The 20,433-nt window shown below is 36.1% G+C and overlaps 1 protein-coding gene across 1 annotated transcript in view; it reads left to right on the top strand.

The window, feature by feature from the left end:
- The window catches only part of TTC28 (tetratricopeptide repeat domain 28), a 624,192-nt gene that overhangs the window by 307,164 nt on the left and 296,595 nt on the right, over positions 1–20,433 (top strand). Inside the window, 2 exon segments of the mRNA XM_025047844.1 lie at positions 3,158–3,305; positions 19,236–19,537. Coding sequence (XP_024903612.1) covers positions 3,158–3,305; positions 19,236–19,537 — 450 coding nt within the window.

The raw sequence follows: 20,433 nt of genomic DNA, 5'->3' as shown, positions 1-20,433 counted from the left end.
TATAAGTTCTCTTTCTGGCTAAAGCTTCAAGTTAAAATCATTGTTCTCAGTATGTTGATGCTCTCAATAGTCAATTCATGTTGCCTTTCTTTCTCCATCTGCTACATAACCAGTGACCAGAATGTGGTGTCTGTATGTTGCTGAGGCAGGGTAATATATTTTCTGAGGTTGGCTGGGCACCAAGTGTTCAATATTGCTTCATAAGCCTCACCTTCCCCTGGCGTGCTGCACACATACTGCCTCTGCTCAATCCTAAGTGATCAAGATTTGTGCCTTTCCCAAATGAAGCAGCTTCCAGTGAAACTTGTGATACTGAGTAAGAGAAAAAATAGTAGCAGGAGCCAATAGGGGTGAAGCAGATATGCTACAGCAGATTATATCAATTTTCTTTACTATGGTAAACAGTTGTGAATTTGAGCACATCGTGACCTTTGCTTAGGAAGAGGCTGTCAGAGGATCATGTGGATGACTGCTGTACCTCCCAAAACCTGATAGTACCAATTTCTTTTGGTCAGATAGTTCAGATTTTGTCTGGAAGTCTTACAACAGTGAGTATTTCAGTTGTCAACAGTCTTTTATGAGGTAAAAGGTGGAGAGAATGAAACAGTGATAGCAATTGAATAATATTATATTAAATAATAAACTATTTGAAATATTTGTTGGACTCCTCTTATATTCTGTTAGTCCCTAATTGTGGTCTTATTAGGATTCTTTTCTCATTAATAAATAACAAAAATAGCTAATTTTATCGAGTACTTACTTTTCAAGCACTGTGTTAAAATTCTTTTTATTCTATCACAGTAACTCACAATCCAGGTTTTATCATCATCTGCTTAAACTCCATAGTAGCATATCTCTCACAGAAGTATAAGTAACTAATTTTTATTCAACAGCTATTTGTACATGCAATGAGTATTGCATGGAAGAAAGTTGGGAGAGCTCCACTCTATGAGTTAGGATCAGGGGTTTGACAGAGCTTGACTCATTATCCTACCTTGACAAGGATATAACTCTAAGCTTTTGACTGAGAAAAATCTTATAAAGTTGGGTCGGGGCTTGTGGAAGGGAATTAGGGAGGTCCAAGAAAGACCTTTGAGCCTTCTCACCTACCTCTTTTCAAAATCTTCTTCTGAAGAAAGGAAGCCAAGATTGTGGGCACCATAGTCCAGTCATACCTTTTCTCATCTAATTTCTTAGTGTCCTAAGTATACAAAATAAGCACACTAATCCTTAACTGCCATGTGAACTTGATACCATAACTGTCATTTAATGCAACTTTGCCTACCTAGTAAGGAGTAGATAAATCATATTTTTCAGTGATTTCAGGTGGCAGACAAGGAAAGCATTTGTTCTCTCAGTGAAGTAATGAATGATTAAGTTTTGCTTTTAATATGCAAGAAATTATCAGAATTCACTGAGACTAATTTAAGAACTTTGTTTTTCTAGTTTTTGAGATATAATTGACATATAGCATTGTATAAATTAAAGATGTGCAGTATAATAATTTGACTTACATATATTGTGAAATGATTAACACAATAAATTTTTGTGTTTTTTAAAATATATACCTGAAATCAATAACTAAAGTCATGTTTGTCTTTATATATATATGCATATATATTGTTTTAGTTTAGCTTTAATATAGCATTTTTAGAATTATGTAAAGTCTAGTTATTTTTAGCTGGTATATGGTATATATTACCTCTTGGATTATAGAAATCACCTAAAATGTGAAATGGAAAGGATAGTGAAAAATGTCTATAAAACACATTAAAGATTAAAACAGTGGCTGAGCCAATGAAAGGAAGTGATCTTATGAATTAGTAATGAAAGTGCATTTACAGGTTATTGTCTTACTTGGGACTGAGTTTTAACAGCTGCTGGTAGTTTAAACTAATAGAAGTCTGAATAGCCTATAATAATTTGAATATTAATAAATTATTCTGTTTATGGATAGTTTCTTAACAGAAACACTGAATAGCATTGCCCATCTTAAATTACCTCAAAGGGTAATTGTAAAAATGAAATAAGATAAGACAAGTAAATATATTTTATAAACATTAAAGATGTTCTCTCTCACTCTCTATGTGTGTGTATGTGTATATAATACAAAATTATAAAATTATTAAGTTTAGTGAGTAGTTTTAGAAGTTGTTTGAAACTTCATTTAGATCCTATGAACACAATTTTTGACAATCTAAAGTATATTGGACTAAAAAGTTAAATTTGTGTTATAAACATGTAGTTTTGTAAGAATGTTTAAGTTAAATAGGAGGCCAAGTATTTTAGAAGCAGATGTTGTGATATAAGCAATGAATACATTAATAATATGCCATTTTTATGTGTTATTTTATCAGATACAAGGTCCTTTGCTGGTTATATACTGGTAACACTTTGTTTTTACTCTGTATTTTTGAAAACAAACTACACTGCTGTAAGGACTATTCTAAAATTTAAATATTTTATTAATTTTTTGGCCCTTTCTACAACTAGCTGAAAGGAGGGATGTTCTCCTGTAATCACAGCTAATGATAATAGTTTTTAAATGAGTCCAATTAAAGAATACAATGATAACAATCTTATTTTGTTTCTAAGAAAAGCACGCATATTTTAGATAGCAGCTTTTAAACGTATCTGAAACACTACATTAAATATAGCCATGTTATATTATTATTAAAATTATCTTAATAATCACATATTGTTTTTTCCTGTTAATTATATAAAAAGGGAAAGTAGAAAATAAGTGGAATTTGAGTGTCTCTCATTTACCTTGCACTGTACTACATACTTCTGTGAGATACAAAAGAATCTCCAAACCCCTGTCCTTAAGGAGCTTATGACATTAAAGGTAGAATAAGAAGTATTTTTAAAAAAACAGTAAAAGCAGTACGTGGATAAATGCCAAAGACTGTGATAAAATGTATAAGTGTTCTAGAAGTTAAATAAAAGGGAAGTTTAGAATATAATTTGCCTGAAAGAAGTATGTTTACATTTTATGATGTTTGAAGAAATCAGATTTTATTGAGAACCGTTTACTAGGTTTTTGAACCAAGACTGTCTCAATCTTCATTTTGCTGACCTGTTGTTCGAATAAAGACTCATCAGCAGCCTTGTTGGACGTAGTGTATAACATGCATTATATTTCCTTTATTTGTAGGCATACTTTCGACAGGGTGTTGCCCTCCAGTACCTCGGACGTCATGCCGATGCCCTGGCAGCCTTTGCATCTGGACTGGCTCAAGACCCCAAGAGTCTCCAGCTTCTGGTAGGAATGGTAGAAGCTGCCATGAAATCTCCCATGAGAGGTAAGTATGATAAAAGTATATGGTCTGACACTAATTTAAAGTAGAACATCTCTAGCCTTTGAAGACTTTAGACTCAGGTATTGAGAACTGACAGGTTATAAAATTTGCTAAGATCATATATTTTAGATAAAGGAAGATTAAGAATCCCTGTCAGTAGCTGACCATGAGCCATAATAGGATTGTGGTAAGGCTACTGGCCTAGAAGTTTGTGGACCTAGATTATATTTTTGAATTTTTCATTAACTAACTATATGACCATGGGCAAATGAATCGACTTCTCTGGATTTTAGTTATATGCTCTTTGTAGTTCTAAGATTCTGGACCTCTAAACCACAACACCTCTGATTTGTTTAGTTGGACCAGTATGCCATCTAGAAATAAATAAGAGAAGACATTAGACATCCTAATATTTCATAGAAGGACATATGGATCTAACTGTAGGCTCTGTGTAACATTTTTCAGAGGAGCATTACAAGATTATGTTGAATTGAAAGAGAGAGAATCAGACAGACACTAGTTTAAATTGTTTTCTCCTATTATTCTATTTTATAACAATTGATATTCTGGGAAAACAATGGATTGGAAATAGTACTGTGGAAGTTGGAGAAGTTCGAAGGCCTAGAACAGATAGGTTTCACTTTGAGGAGCATTGATTTTTGAGAAATGAGTTCTTGGGAAGATTAGGCTGAAAGTGCACACAAATTTTCATCTTTGCAGAGTAATGGAGACACTAAGGCAGATTGATGGCAAATAGTAGACAGCTAATATTGTTCCATATTAATTAGGGTATTCAAGCAGAACTCTTATTTTTTTTTTCTCTGAAAAGGTACGTTTTTGAATGAATCGAAAAATTTTGATGACAGTATCATTAGACATTTTATCTAGTTTAGGAAATGTAGCGTTAGATTGTTTTAATATACTGGCTAGTGTGGTATTTGGCTAGTATGGTATATCAAAATATATACTAAGTAAAAGTTTGATGAACTAAATGGTACTTGTATGGTATCTAAGCAATTCAAAGCTATAAAAAATATTTTTCTGAAAGTCAAAGATTTCATGTTTTAGAAAAAAAGTGGTAACGAAACCTCTCTCATGTGGTTTTATAACCCCATACAAAGCTGTCTTTGCTGAAGGAACCTAATGGCTTCCCCCACTGGGGGACCTGCTGTTAATAAACTCTGACTTAGAGCAGATGCGCTTTGGAGCTCCAGGGCTTGGGGGTTGGGCATGGGGTGGCTATGAACAACAAAAAAATCAATCTGTCTTTCCTTTCCATTTTCCAGTGGTTTTTCATTCTTTCTCTACACCCTACTGCAAGTAATTTACGTGGAACATTTTTTATCTAGTTCATGAAGATATGGCTTCTTAATCTGAGGTATTTCTGCTGTTACCTTAGAATATTGGAGTGAACATGTTGAGATCAGCAGAATCATACTTACCATTTTGCCTTTGAAGCAATTTGTTTAGATAAATGTAAGGAAATCTCGCACTGCGAGAAATAGCTCAGTTCTGCTGTCACCCTTAGGGTTTTCTGTGCCTTGTTCTTTCCCAGTTTATACTGTGTAACCTAAGGCTGACCTTGGAGAAAGCTGCCTCTTACAGGTGCCTGGAGCACTTCAGTATTTTCTTCTCTTTCCTTAAGGCAATTTAATCTATTGTTTATTTTTAGTATTGCCTTTACCACTGTTTTCTATTCCAGGTGGACTTTTCTTGTCAACATTTTATAGAGAGACTGACTTTGCATGGTGTACATCTTAATGACCTTTTTTTTTGTCATATGATTGTAATTCATAAAATATATCATCATTTGCTGCCCATTTTCTACCCATCTTTATTTTAGCCTTCTGCAGCTTTCTATGTTTCTATCATTGTTACATAGCTGTGCAGTCTGGGTCACTTTACACATAGGTCTGATCTGTTGTGTCAGTTGTTTTTATTTTGTAATTTTTAAATGCAACAGAAAAAGCTTTTAGTCCAGGTGCATCTGTAAGCAAACAAAGCTCTCATGATATGCACAGCATTCCTTTGTAGGAAGTTTCAAGATTTCATTTTTTTAAAAGGTAGGGCCAATCTATATTATACACTTGTTCCCAAATAAATGTTATATTTATGCATATTGAAACTTAACTGATTTTTTTATATTGTTCCTGCCTATATTGCTAACTGAATTAAGTCTGTTTTTCTTTATGGTTTCACTCATGCTCACTAACCAGATATCAGTTAAACTACTTCTCCTGTGGTTATATTTACATCATTATATATAATGTATTTCCTTTAAATCATTAATGAAAATATAAAAATAAATATAAATATAAAAATGACACTTTTTCATGACTTCAATTTATTCATTTACTATTTTCCATTTTTCCTTTTTAGATAGTCTTTTAGCAGTTTCAATTCATTGTATCTTATAAATGTTTATGCAAATTTGGATTGTGTAGCATAGTACTGCTGCCAAGCACAGATTTAATAATATAATTACAAAATGTGATGGAGTTTACCTTTATTTGTTCCTCTAAAGACACTAGGGCTGCTTCTTGCTGAGGGCTCTCTTGAGTATTTTTTCTCTCCTGTTAATTCGGTAATCTAAAGACTATTACATTTATGGGCTATCACCTGTCGTGATGTTTCTACAAGCTCCAGAGGATCCAGGGAAACTGATTTTATGAAGTGCTGGTAGAAAATGGCTGTTTAATATATAAGCTTTTCTCTCAGAGTCAAGTTGGGACTCACCTTTTATTTGCCTTATTGTCCACCCTCGGTGAACTCTTTCAGGTGGCACTTAATCTTCTCAGGAGGCCTCTTTTTGAAATATTATGTTAAAAAATATAGACTTTCTCCCCCAAAAGATTAGAATCTTAATTACAGCACTGCCATTTGCTCTTCCATTGTTTGAGCAAGGTTGCTTCCTTTCTCTACACCTAAGTCCTTATCTATAAAAGGGAAATGGTAATATCTACCTCCTAATGTTTTGAGAATCAAACACTAGAATGCAAAGGCAGGCACCTTGTAGGATGCCTCCCCCTCAGCAATGTGATGTTCTTCTTCTCACTGGCAATAGAAGCAGCAGCAGTAATAATCCTGCTCTTGTATTTATGGCTGGCACAGTATTAGGGATGTGGAATGAACACTGCATAGTACACATGATCCTTTTGCTGAGAACTCACTGACGAACTTTCTCCCAGGCCTAAGTTCCAGGAAAAGCTGAGTTTCTCCTGAGTGTTTTTATTTGAAAGGTCTGGGAAATTTTGAAGTAATCCTTTATCTTTTTGCTTTGTCCTCTATGAAGTGTAGAGCCCAGTGTCCTGGCTACCTTTAGGAAGTGTGTCAAGGCTTACAGTCTACCACCAGTCTGTATGCTGAGTTTTATTGTCTTACCCTTATTTTCCACTCATTCCAATTTTTGTGTTTTCCACCTTATTTCTACAGAAGGCCTTTGAATCGTTTTTGAATGAAGTGGAATATAGATACATAAAGAAAACCAGAAAAATGTGAAGTGACTTAGACAAAGTATTGAACATATCAGTTGTTTCTGTTTTCATTTTCTTGAGGTGGGTTAAGTTTTGCTTTTAGTACGAAATAAAGTTTTTTTTTTATTGTCAAATATACATAACATAAAATTGACTATTTTAACCATTTTTTAGTTATAAAATTCAGTGCCATTAAGTATATTTACAGTGTTGTGCAACTGTCACCACTATCCATCTTCAGAATTTTTTTATCTTCTCAAATTGGCACTCTGTACCCATTAAACAATAATCTTCATTCCACTGTCCCCCCTGCTCCTGAAAAATATTTTCCTACTTTTTATCTCTATGAATTTGATTACTCTAGGTATCATACAATATTTGAGTTTTTGTGACAGACCCAATGGTTTTTAATTTAATTTCCTCTTTAAGGAATTAAGAAAGGTAAAATTAAAATTAAACACTTATTATAAACATTACCTCTAAATTTTGTTTTTTGGGGGAGTACTTTACCCTCAATATACTTTAGTAACTGTATTTTTTCTTTGGATCCATGTTTGGAGATTCATTCCAGAATTGTTTCTCCTAATCTTTGGATTTGCAGTTCAGTACTATATTTTAGTGATGTATCCAAGGATATTTAGTAGTGGTATCACCAGGGTTTTAGGAAAGTTGAAGCCTTTTTAGTAATGGATGCCAGGAAAATGTTATAAGGATAACTTGGAAGGCTCCAGAATGTCTTCATAGTGCCTTAGATTGAAATCTGTAGAAATGTTAGTTACCTTGAAGATGATCCATGGGAGACAGTCAGTAGAGTACCATTCTTTTGGAATAAGGGATTGCGCCTGTTAAATACATTTCCACCTCAAATTCTATAAATTTTTTAAAATTCTAAATATGTCTGAAATTTGTCACTTGCTCTTCATCTGTTTTGTCATTGCAAATACAGAACTTTTCCTATAACTTGTTTTTCTGGATTTTTATCTCTTCCAAATCAGTCTGTGCTTTGCTATCCTTCCGGAATGAATTTTCTAAAATGGAAGTTTGATCTGTCGTTGTCTTACTCATAATTCTGCATTTTTCCTATTGCCTATAGGATAGAGGCCAACTTCCTTAGTGTAAGAGATCTCTTAACTCTCTTTCATTCTCATCTCCAAGATGTAGTCTATCTGTAGTTTTTGAGTATTGGTCTCTCATATCATCATTTTCTATTCAGATGTTAATTCTTTTGGAAAGCATTCCCATATCTACCTAGGTAGAGTTAGCACCTTTCTCCTTTTGGGTCCCATAGCACATCCTGCCAATGCTAAGAACTCTGGATTGAAAGTTGTATCATTATTTTATGTATTACTAAGAAAAAAGAAAATGCTAATGATTAAAGGATGACACAATTCTTTCTTATCACTTACCTTTTTATTTTATATAAACTGAAAGATCTTTTAGACTCTAGGGCATAGAAGTGACAAATCATTGTGAAGCACCATTGAGTTCAGAGATACTAAATCCCAAATTCAGAGATGTTAATATGTGAATAAATGCGCATCTCAGAACTGATGAAATGTAGTCTAATAAATCCTCACTTAACGTTGTCACCATTGGTTCTTTGACTTCAAGTTGAAGGACATATAGTGACACCAATTTTACTATAGGCTAATTAATATAAACAAAAGTTAAGTTCCTATGGCATCTCATCAGTGCTATAATGAAATGACATTGAATGAAATGACATTTGAGCACCTGCTATATATCTCCTAGCAGAGTGTGATTATTTATTATTAGCCTCTACTATATTCGTACAAGCTTTTCAGGTGTCAGGTAATGTGACTTTGTTCATCTTAAATTCTTAAAGCCTTTACATTTTGAAAGCACATAACTAGTGTTCAATGAATGTTGCAAAGGGCCTTTACATTCTTATGGAGTTGGTTTGACATTGGCTATTTCATATGTTACGCATAGTTTATAGAAAGAAAAGCATTTCAATAGCTACAGGTTGCCAAATCTCTATTCCACGTAGCCTAATAAAAACATAAAATTAGTCCCTTTGCTAACAGCCTAAATTTACTCTTGAATAGGAATTAGAATCATAGAAGAGTATAGTTAGGAAGAATCTTAGAGATCACCTAATCTAGCCTATACATTTTTATACATTAAAAAAGTACCATACCACTTTTATTCACTATATGCATGTATAGCTGATAACCAGAGCTTCTGATTAGTGAGTGTGGACCAATGAGACATAATAATAGCTAAAAGCAGAGACATTTGACATTGAAAAAGATTTTTAATTTATATAAAGTGAAATGGACTTTTTGTATATGTATGTATACACATGCATAGATGCATACATAGGTACATATATGTGTAGACATATGTATGTATTCATATATATATGTACATAAGTATTAGACATATCCACATCGCATGTGTGTGTGTGTATGTGTGTGTGTGTAAATAAAACCAGCACCACAATTTATAAATTTGACAAAGTGAAGAGACAGGCTATGGGGCTTTGAAATTCAAGTCTTTTTATTCTTAGCTCAGTATCTTCTCTATTTTTCCACTGTTCCAGTCAAGCTGGCCTGTTCACCATGACCTAGCATTCCATGTACCTATCTTCTCCTGGACCTTTGATTAGGACAAAACTTCTGCCTAAAATACTCTTCGCTCTTAGAAAAAAATGACTTAACTCCTACCCTTTTTTCAAGAAATCAGTTAAGTTCTGCTTCCATGAAGCTTTCTGATTATCCTCGATAATTACTCCATTTTCCAGACTCTTATAACATGTACTGTACATGAGCTAGTATTATAATTTATCTTTAATTTTTTAATTATTTTAATTTTAATTTTTTTCAATTTCAGTTGATATTCAATATTATATTAGTTTCAAGTGTACAGTATAGTGGTCAGACATTTATATAACTTACGAAGTGATCCCCCAATAAGTGTAGTACTCACCTGGCACCATATGTGGTTATTACAATATTATTGACTGTTCTCTGTGCTCTATTTTACATCCTCATATTTTGTAACTGTCAACTTGTACTTCAATCTGGCAACAATAAGTTTGTTCTCTATATCAATGAGTCTATTTCTGTTTGTTTGTTCATTTATTTTGATTTTTAAATTCCACGAATACCGAAATCATATGGTATTTATCTTTCTCTCTCTGACTTATTTCATTACCGTAATACTGTATAGGTCCATCTGTGTTGTTGCAAATGGTAAGATTTTATTATTTTTTTATGGCTGAGTAATATTCCATTGTGTATATGTGCCACATCTTTTTCCCCCCCCTTTTTAATTCCCCCCACCCCTGACCTACGGATGTTGCTGTCTCTCTCTGAAGGCAAGGCGTCTCCTCCTGTGCGCTTGCAGCGTGCACCTGGGGCCTGGCGCACCCAGGGCCTGGCACACCCAGGGTATGGTCCATGGCTCCACCTGGGGCACGAACCCAGGACCTTATGCGTGCAGAGCAAACATGCTAACCACTACACTATGGATCCACCCACCAATACCACATCTTCTTTATCCAGTTGTCTATTGATAGACATTTTGGTTGCTTCCATATCTTGGCTATTGTAAATAATGCTGCAGTGAGCATAGAGATGCATATATCTTTCCGAATTAGTGTTTTCGATTTCTTTGGATAAATACCCAGAAGTGGAATTGCTGGATCATAAAGTAGTTCTATGTTTATTTTTTTGCGGAACCTCCATACTAATTTATCTTTTAATGTATTTATATTCTCTTTCCTATATATACTGCAAGTGGAAATTTGATCTTTTACCTTTTGTTCCTTCAATTTCATTTTTATTTAGTGAAAATTGGTACAATTGATGATTTCTTGTTTTAGTTTGTTTTGTTTTGTTTTTGGGGTGTGGATATTCCTAGTATTTCCTTCAGTCCTTTAACTGTGGTAATGCTCTCTATTATTGTATAGTGTCAGAGTTTCAATTAGATGGCTCTTTTTTTGGACTTAGCCATTACCAGCTGAAGCATAGTATCTTTGTTGGCCATCAATCATTTTTCACTGTCAATGTCTGAACACTTCCTGTGTTTGGAGAATTCTTTATCTCATACTTCTGCTGCCTGCCTTCCAGTGTAAAAGCTGAAAACATCGGATCCTAATTTTCCCATCCTCCTTTGAACCTGGGACCCCACTTTTGATTCAGGAGCTAAAGGCTCAAAGGAAAAAGAATAGCACAGGATTTGTTCTAGTAGTGGTGGGTGAGAACAGTGACATCCATTTTCTAAGGGTGGCGCATTTAATAGTGATGGAGGCAGAATTACAAGCTGTGGTGTCCTGAGTTTAGTTGCAGTAGTTATGTTGCCTTTTTTGTGGCATAGTTTTGACTGTGGGCCTCAAAGCCTGGTTTTCCACCCCTCCCATTAGCCACTCAGTGTATTCCTTTTCACTTAAAACCAATCAAGATTGGTTTATTTCGTGAGCAATTTGCCTGATATGGTATCATAGGAGCTTGACTTAGAGCCCTGCAGTGGATTCTTATCTTGGCTCTGTCCTAAGCTGTCTGATCTTGGGTGAATCACTTAAATACTCAGATTCTTCATTTCTTAAAAAGGGTATTTTCAAAGTGTTTTCAGCTCTAAAATTCTGTTAATTTTGTTTCTACTAATTAGCCAGTGGGATGCTAATGTGACCATCATTGGCTGCCAAACTCATCAATAGTACCACCAAAATTCTGCTCACAGTTTCTTTAGTATAGTATTATTCTTTTTTATTCTAGCATTTCTTGGGTTTTGTATTTAATTTTTTGAGGAATTCAGACTATATTTAGCCATATTGGTGAGCTAGTATTTACTGGTTCTGTGCACTGCTTGCATCTTGACAGGTGTAAAATTTCTTTGTTTTCTGTTTAGTGGTCTGATTAAAGGGAAAAAATTCTTTAGGCACCAGTAGGTTTTGAGGTTTACATGGTAATGTTGATTCAGACGAGAGCTCCTTAATGGAGAGTTGAGGTTTGAAGTCGTAAATTGTGAAAATTACATTTTAATACAGTACTGTTGGCTGAGAGATTCATGATTTAAAGAGACCAACCTTTTTATAGTTTTTTACATGTGCACAGTGGAACAACTAATATGATAGAGTTTTTCAGGAAAGCTAGCAAATGCATTATAAGTGCTACCTCATTGTAGGGTTATAGACATTTGCTCTGCAATTGTCTTCTGAAAAAAGGAGAAGGGGGAGAAGGAGTTTAGAGGTCATCCACAGTCAAACCCAGCTTCAAATAGAATCTTTTTGTGGCTTTCTAACCCCTAATTTATGTCCTTTCCAGACACCACAGGAAAATAAAAATGAGATCAAAGTTAATTTTGTCTTTTACCTTACCTTAGTAAACTCGGATGATTTCTTTATAGTTTCATTGTCACCACAATAAAAATTGATAATATTTTTTTATTTGGTCATACTGGTCTCAAGCGGCAGTGGACACTGGGGTTGCTACTGAAGATGACATATTTTGTTAGGAGAACTTTTCTTATTGCATCTTCTAGGGAAAAAGGTGAACGAGATTTATTAATTAGTCATTTGAATTCAGGTTTTTATTCAACTCCAAATATGTTAGAGATTTTTACCGATGTGGCAATGGCAAGTTTTGTATTTAGTGCCTACATTGTGCCCATTGCTATGAAGTTATAATAAAGTATTAGACAGTCTCACAGTGGCTTTCAGATTTAGCTGGGAAAGTATTTTTAAAAATAACATATATGGAATAATTCTAAGATAGTTAAGGATGAACTGTAATACTAACTATAAAAATGCAGTAGAATTTTAGATACAAACATTAATGTGGGCTGGAAAACTTGGGGATACTATACAGTACAGATGGAACTTGAGGGATGTGTGTGTAATATTTCGAGAAGACAACAGGAGAGAGAAGGGAGAACCATTCAGGGAAAGTGGTATGTTATATTCAAAGAAAGACCAAAAGAGCGGATGAGTGTGGCATATGCATGTGAGAGTGAAGAGAGGGAAATAACTGGGCTGAGGTTCGTGTTACAAAGTCACATGGATAAGTAGACAGTGAGCGTGGTGCTAGATTTTTTTTAACATTTTATTTTATTTCATTAATAGTTTCAAGTATACAGTATGTTGGTTAGACATTTATATAGTTTATGAAACGATCCTCCCCATTACTCTAACATCTCTGGCTCTAAACATAGCCATTACATTACTGCTGACTACATTCCCTATGCTGTACTCCCCATCCCCGTGACCCTCTCTCAATTACTAATTTGTGCTTCTTTAGTCCTGCCAGCCCCCCAACCACTCTCCCCTCTGGCAGTCACCAGATTGTCCTCTGTATTCATGAGTCTTTTTGATTAGTTTCTTCTTTTTGTTCCTTAGATTACACATATAAGTGGCATTACACATATATATGGTGATTGTTTTCCTCTGTCTGACTTATTTCACTCAGCATAATAACCTCCAAATCCATCCATGTCATTGCAACTGGTAGGATTTCATTTTTTTATGGCTGAGTAATAGTCCACTGTATATATGAACTGTGACTTCTTTATCCACTTGTCTGTCGATGGGCATTTAGGTTGCTTCCATATCTTGGCTATTGTGAATAGCACTGCTCTGAACCTAGGGTTACATAGATCTTTAATTTTAGAGTTTTGGTTTTCTTTGGATAGATACCCAGAAGTGCAATTGCTGAGTCAAAAGGGAGATCCATTTTTAATTTTTTGAGGAATTCAGACTATTTTCCATAGTAGCTGTACCAATTTGCAGTCCCGCCATCTCCTCAGCAACATTTGTTGTTTTTTGGTTTATTGATGATAACCATTCTGACAAGCATGAGGTAATATCTCATTGTGGTTTTAATTTATATTTCTCTGATGGTTAGTGATGCTGAACATCTTTTCATATGTCTATTGGCCATCTGTATGTACTTCCTCTGAATAGAACTATCCAGGTCTTTTGTCTATTTTTTAATTAGATTGTTTGTTTTTTGTTGTTGAGATATCTGAGTTCTTAATATATTTTGGATATTAACTCCTTATCAGATGTATCATAAGCCAATATATTCTCTTTTTTTGTTGTTGATGGTTTCCTTTGCTGTGCAGAAACTTTTTAGTTTGATGTAGTCCCATTTATTTATTTTTCTTTTGTTTCCCTTGCCCGAAGAGATATATTTGAAAAGAAATTACTATTAATAATATCAGAGTTTACTGCCTATGTCTTCTTCCAGAAATTTTATGGTTTCACATGTTAATTAAGTCTTTAATCCATTTTCAGTCTATTCTTATATATGGTGCAAGAAAGTATTCTATTTTTATTTTTTTGCATTTATCTGTTCACTTTTCCCACTGCCATTTTTTGAAGAGACTGTCTTTATCCCATTGTATATTCTTGCCTCCTTTTTCATAGATTAAATGAATGTGTAGATGTAGATTTATTTCTGAGTGTTCTATTCTGTTCCATTGATTAATGTATCTGTTTTTATGCCAGTACTATGCTGTTTTGATTACTACAGCCTTGTAGTATAGTTTGATATCAGGTTGTGTGACATCTCCAACTTTGTTCTTATTTCTCAAGATTGCCATGGCTATTTGGGATCTTTTATGGTTCCATATAAATTTTAGGGTTATTTGTTATAGTTCTTTGAAAAATGCCATTAGTATTTTGATAGGGATTGAATTGAATCTATAGATTGCTTTGGGTAGCATGGTCATTTAAATGATGTTGATTCTTCCTACCCATGAGCACAGTATATGCTTCCATTTATTTGTATCTTCTTCAATTTCTTTTTTCAATGACCTGTAATTTTCTGAGAACAGGCCTTTTACTTCCTTGGTTAATTTGATTTCTAGGTATTTTATTATTTTTGATGCAGTTGTAAATGGGAGTGTTTTCTTAATTTCTCTTTCTGAAAGTTCATCATTGATGTATAAAAATACAACCAACTTCTGAATATTACTTTTATATCTTGCTACTTTCCTGAACTCATTGATCAGTTCTAACAGTTTTTGGTGGAATCTTTAGGGTTCTCTCTATATAGTATCATGTCATCTGCAAATAATGACAGTGTTACTTTTTCCTTTCCAATCTGGATGGCTTTTATTTCTTTCTTCTCTGATTGCTTTAGCTGGGACTTCCAATACAATGTTGAACTGAAGTGTTGGAAGTGGGCATCCTTGTCTTGTTCCCGATCTTAAGGAATACACTTTAGCCTTTCCTCATTGAGTATGATGTTAGTTGTAGGTTTGTCATATATGGCCTTTATGATGTTGAATTATATCCCCTCTATTCCCACTTTGCTGAGAGTTTTTATCATAAATGGATGCTGGATTTTGTCTTATGCTTTTTCTGCATCTTTTGATATGATCATATGATTTTTATCTTTCAATTTGTTAGTGTGGTGTATCACATTAATTGATTTGCAGATATTAAACCAACCTTGCATCCCAGGAATAAATCTCACTTGATCATGATATTTTTAATGCTTTGCTGAATTTGGTTTGCTAATATTTTGTTGAGGATTTTTGCATCAGTGTTCATAAGGGATATTGGCCTATAGTTTTCTTTTCTTGTAATGTCTTTGGTTTTGAAATCAGATAATCGTGGCCTCATAAAAAGAATTGGAGAGCCTTCCCACTTCTTGAATTTTTTGGAATAGTTTGAGAACAATAGGTATTAATTCTTCTCTGAGTGTTTGGTAAAATTTGCTTATGAAGCCATCTGGTCCAAGACTTGTTTTTTGGGAATTTTTTGATTACTAATTCGATTTTGTTGGTGGTAATAAATGAGTTCAGATTTTCTGTTTCTTCTTAACTTTGTCTTGGGAGATTGTACGTTTCTAGGAATGTGTTCATTTCTTCCAGATTGTCCAACTTGTTGGCATATAATTGCTTTTAATATTTTCTTATGATCCTTTGTATTTCAGTGGAGTCCATAGTTACTTCTGTTTTTTCATTTCTGATTTTAATTATTTGGGTCCTCTCTCTTTTTTTCTTGGTGAGTCTGGTTAAGGGTTTATCAATTTTGTTTATCCTTTCAAAGAATCAGCTCTTGGTTTCATTAATCTTTTGCATTGTTTTTCTAGATTCTATTTCATTGATTTCTGCTCTGGTCTTTATTATTTCCTTCCTTCTATTCACTTTGAGCTATGTTTGCTGTTCTTTTTCTAGTTTGTTTAAGTGTAAGGTTAGAATTTTTATTTGAGCTTTTTCTTATTTCTCGAGGTAGGCTTGTATTGCTATGAATTTCCCTCTTAGAACTGCTTTTGCTGTGTCTCATAGGTTTTGAGTCATTGTGTTTTCATTTTCATTTGTCTCTGAGAATCTTTTGATTTTTTTCCTTGATCTCATCGTTAACCCATTCATTGTTTGGTAACATGTTATGTAGCCTTCCTGTGTTTGTGTATTTTCCAGTTTTTTTTCTTGTGATTGATTTTTAGTTTCATACCATTGTGATTAGAGAAGAGACTTGATATGATTTCAGTCTTCTTAAATTTATTGATACTTATTTTGTGCCTTAGCATGTGGTCTATCCTGGAAAATATTCCACGAGAAGAATGTATATTTTCTTGCTTTGGGGTGAAGAGCTCTAAAAGTGACTATTAAATTAATCTGGTCTAATATGTCATTTAAGCCCACTGTTTCCCTGTTGATTTTCTGTCTGGAAAATCTGTTCATGGTGTCAATGGGGTGTTGAAGCCCCCTACTATGAGTGTATAACTGTGGCTCTCTCCTTTGATATCTGTCAATAGTTGCTTTATATATGTAGGTGCAATTGTTGGGTGCATATATGTTTACTAGGATTATGTCCTCTTGATGTATATTGATCCCTTTATCATTATCTAATGCCCTTTTTTGTCTATTATAATCTTTCTTTTAAAGTCTATTTTGTGTGATATTAATATTGCTATCCTGGCTTTTTTTACATTTCCATTTGCATGAAATATCTTTTTCCATTTCTTTACTTTCAATCTGTGTGTGTCATTTGATCTGAAGTGGGTCTCTTATATACAGCATGTGTGTGGGTCTTGTCTTCTTATCCATTCGGCTATCCTACATCTTTTGATTGGAGTGTCTAATACATTTATATTTAAAGTGATTATTGATAGGTATATACTTATTGCCATTTTATTATTCGTATTTATGGGTTTTTTTTTTTCCCTGCTTTTCTTTTACAGAAGTCCTTTTTAACATTTCTTGTAATACTGGCTTGTTGGTTATGAACTCTTTAAGCTCTTTCCTGTCTGGGAAGCTCTTTTTTGGCTATGCCCACAGGGTGTGAATTGCTCTATGGGGGCTGACCCCACTGAGTGGGATTTGCCCTAGCAAGCTTGTATACTTGTTGAGATCACCCCTTGTCAGTTGTTGCTTATAGTCAGGTGTTGCTCAATTGTGGTCTAGCTCCAGCCTTTGGATGTGTTGGTTTTGTGGCCCCTTGGGAGAGGCTTTCCAGTAGGCCAAGGTCAGCGGCTATCCTTGATTGCTCAGGGCTACCTGGTGGGAGCTACAAATGATTCACAGATGGTTGCTGCCTATGCTGGATATGTAGGTAAATGGAAGAGACAATGCTGTAAACCACAGTCTGGTTACCCCCAGTACCAGGCCTGGGGTGATTTAGCAAAAGGACTGGTGCTCCTCAAGGCCTGAGGCTACCTGTCTCTTGCTTATAAGACTCCACAACCGGAAGAGCTTCTGAGTGATATGCGTCTTGGGTGGTGCAGGGACCCAGAGCATCAAATGGATACATCGAGCAGATTTCCCCCGACGACTACAGTGTCATTTTACATGCCAGCGCTGTCTCTGTGGTTTCCTGTAAAAGTCTCAGATTTCAGCAAGGCCAGCCACTGCCTACCTTGGGCCTGCAAATACCCTAGATCTGTTCTAGAAATATTGAAGCTCGAGGGCAGGGGTTTATGGCCTGCCACTGAGTCCCTCCCAGGATGCATGGGCATTGCGTGGGCTGCACGGGCTGAGTGCTGTTGTTTGTTGTTGAATTTGTGTCCCAAGGAAAGCACAGGATATGATTGGGTTGCCTGGGAACAGGCTTGCCACAGGTAATTTATGGGTTGGGTTGAGCATGGTCTCAGTGAGACACGGGGCTGTCAGGCCTATACAGTACCAGATTCACTGCCAGTTCTGGGTCCGTGGGCTTCTTCAGAGGTTACAGATCACTGTAAAACCTACTGCCAATTGGGACGGGCCCACACCTTCCCGTGATCTGCCCAAGTGACATTGTATCTAGTTCTAGCAGCAGTGATCCGCCTGCCACTATTTTCCCCAAAACGCACGCACTGTGCTAGCTGAGGTCCATTGCCTGCATGGCAGGCTCAACCCTGGAAAGGGGCAGGAGGGGGCTAGCTGCCTGCCAATGGCCCCCGAGGGCAGTTTGTGGGTTGGGTTCCCTCGGATCTCAGGGAGACAAGTTGCCGTCGGGCCTGTACAGCTTCAGTTTTTGCTGCAAGTTCTGAATCTGTGGATTCCCACAGAAGTCAGAGATCACAGTCAGATCAGCTGCCATCTGAGGCGTGCCCACGACCCCCTCTATCTGCCTAAGCTCATGCTGGCAGCCGATCCACCCGCAGCTGTTTTCCCTGAAATGCATGCACGGCACCAGCTGAGGTTGCCTTTCTAGAATGCATGGTTCTGCAAAGGAGCAGGGCAGGGCCCGCTGCCCAGCAACAGGCAGACCCAGGCAATCTGTGGGTGGAGTATGGTGGGCTGATTTCCCTCTGGCCAATGTACCTTCAGAAATGGTCATGCAGAGGCAGGATTCAGTACAGGCAAACTGGCACCTGTCTGCAGACTGCCCCATATTGGGGCCCAACTAAGGCGCAATGGCGGCTGCCCCTCCATCCCTCACTTGTATGACTCTTGCACCTCCTGAGCCTCCGTTACTCCGCTGGTGCCCAGAATGTATGTCCATGTACAAGAGAGTCTGTGTACAATCCTTTTAAAGGGGCGTTTGGGATTTTAGTCTCTTTCCGTCTTACCCGGATGGCAAGAATGCCACTGATTTTTACAGTCGAATTTTTTGGGAACTCCTCTTCTCTTGGCTGGGACTCTGGGCTGGGGAGCCCCCATCTGGAGCTAGGACCCCTCTCTCCTTCAGGGGAACCTTGCAGCCAAGCTCTCACTCCCCGTACTCCACCACCATGTGCGGGTGCAGGCCCAGCCTGATTCACGGTTGCCCCTTCTACCGGTTTCGATGTGGCTTCTTCTTTGTATCATCAGACATAAGTATGATCACCTTCACACAGGTGATTCTCTACATTGATTATTTTATAATTTGGTTGTAATTTTAAACCTGCTTTTACCTAGTCCGCCATCTTGACCTATCTCCAGTGTTAGACTAAAGGTTGAAGAGTTTGTACTTGATATAGATCATAAAAAGGTATGATAAACATTTGTTTCTAGAGCATATTAGAAAAGGTTGTTATGTGTATCCTTCTACATTTTCTTATTTTCTTTTGTTTTTCTTCAGACTCCCTCGAGCCTACTTATCAGCAGCTTCAGAAAATGAAACTGGACAAGAGTCCCTTTGTGGTCGTGTCTGTCGTTGGGCAGGAACTCCTGACAGCTGGCCATCATGGGGCTTCTGTGGTTGTCTTAGAAGCTGCTCTGAAGATTGGCACCTGCAGTCTCAAACTAAGAGGTTCTGTTTTCTCTGCCCTGAGCAGTGCTTACTGGTCTCTTGGAAACACAGAGAAGAGCACTGGATACATGCAGCAGGACTTGGATGTAGCCAAGACCTTAGGTAGAGTTATGTGTCTCTCCTTTATTTCAGTACAGAAAAGAAAGAAAGCTGATTAACCTGACTGATGTGAATAGGAATAACGTGTAATGAACTGTGAGTGTGTCTCTAAAACATTCTCTGTTTTAGAGTACTCAGGTCTTTAGGGCTTTTTGTATAATAAGGTACCAAGACTCTCAAAAGGCCAAGAGATGTGGATTAACATATTTATTTCCCTCTTTAGAGATTTGGGCTCACAGATATAATATCCCAAATGATAGTATTGTTGAGCGAATCTTTCATCTAAATTTTAATTTTTGTTTATGTTAGAATATATCATCATTTTATTGGAGGAAACAGTACAGCACAGTGGTTAAGAGCTTGAACTGTGGAGCCAGACTGCTGTGTTTAGAATCCTGGCTTTGCCACTTACCAGCAGAAGTGACTAGCAATGTGGCCTTCAGCAGGTTGCCTAAGCTCTCTGTGCTTCCATTTCCTCATTTGTAAAATAAGTGTGGGTTATGATTATGATTTCTGTTATGGTGGTTATTCAAGGACTGGCAGGATTGCAGTAAGAGAAGGGGTATGGTGAATCTACCATCAGCATACTATATTATAGTAGATTTGGAGTCAAATGACTGAATCAACAAGCTGTTGGTTGTTCAGAACCAAAAGCCATTAGCAGAGCAATGAAGTAACTCAAAAAGCAACTAGTTTGTGTCAAGGTCTTTAACCTCTCATTTCCAGGATAGCTGTGTCCCTGACTACATTTATATAACAATAATAGCAGTTGTTATCCAGAGATTTAAGTTCTAGGACAACTTCCCACATTGAGTCTTATAGAAGAAGAAAATACTTTTCTAAAAGAAGGCAAGTGAAATCTTAGCTAGTATGTCTGTGGCTCTTAAATTAAGATGGCTATTATATGTTAAAATAATACTATAACTTA

This window comes from Pteropus alecto, unplaced genomic scaffold, assembly GCF_000325575.1.
Source record: "Pteropus alecto unplaced genomic scaffold, ASM32557v1 scaffold190, whole genome shotgun sequence".
Lineage (NCBI taxonomy): Eukaryota > Metazoa > Chordata > Mammalia > Chiroptera > Pteropodidae > Pteropus > Pteropus alecto.
This window is presented reverse-complemented; position numbering and strand designations above follow the sequence as displayed.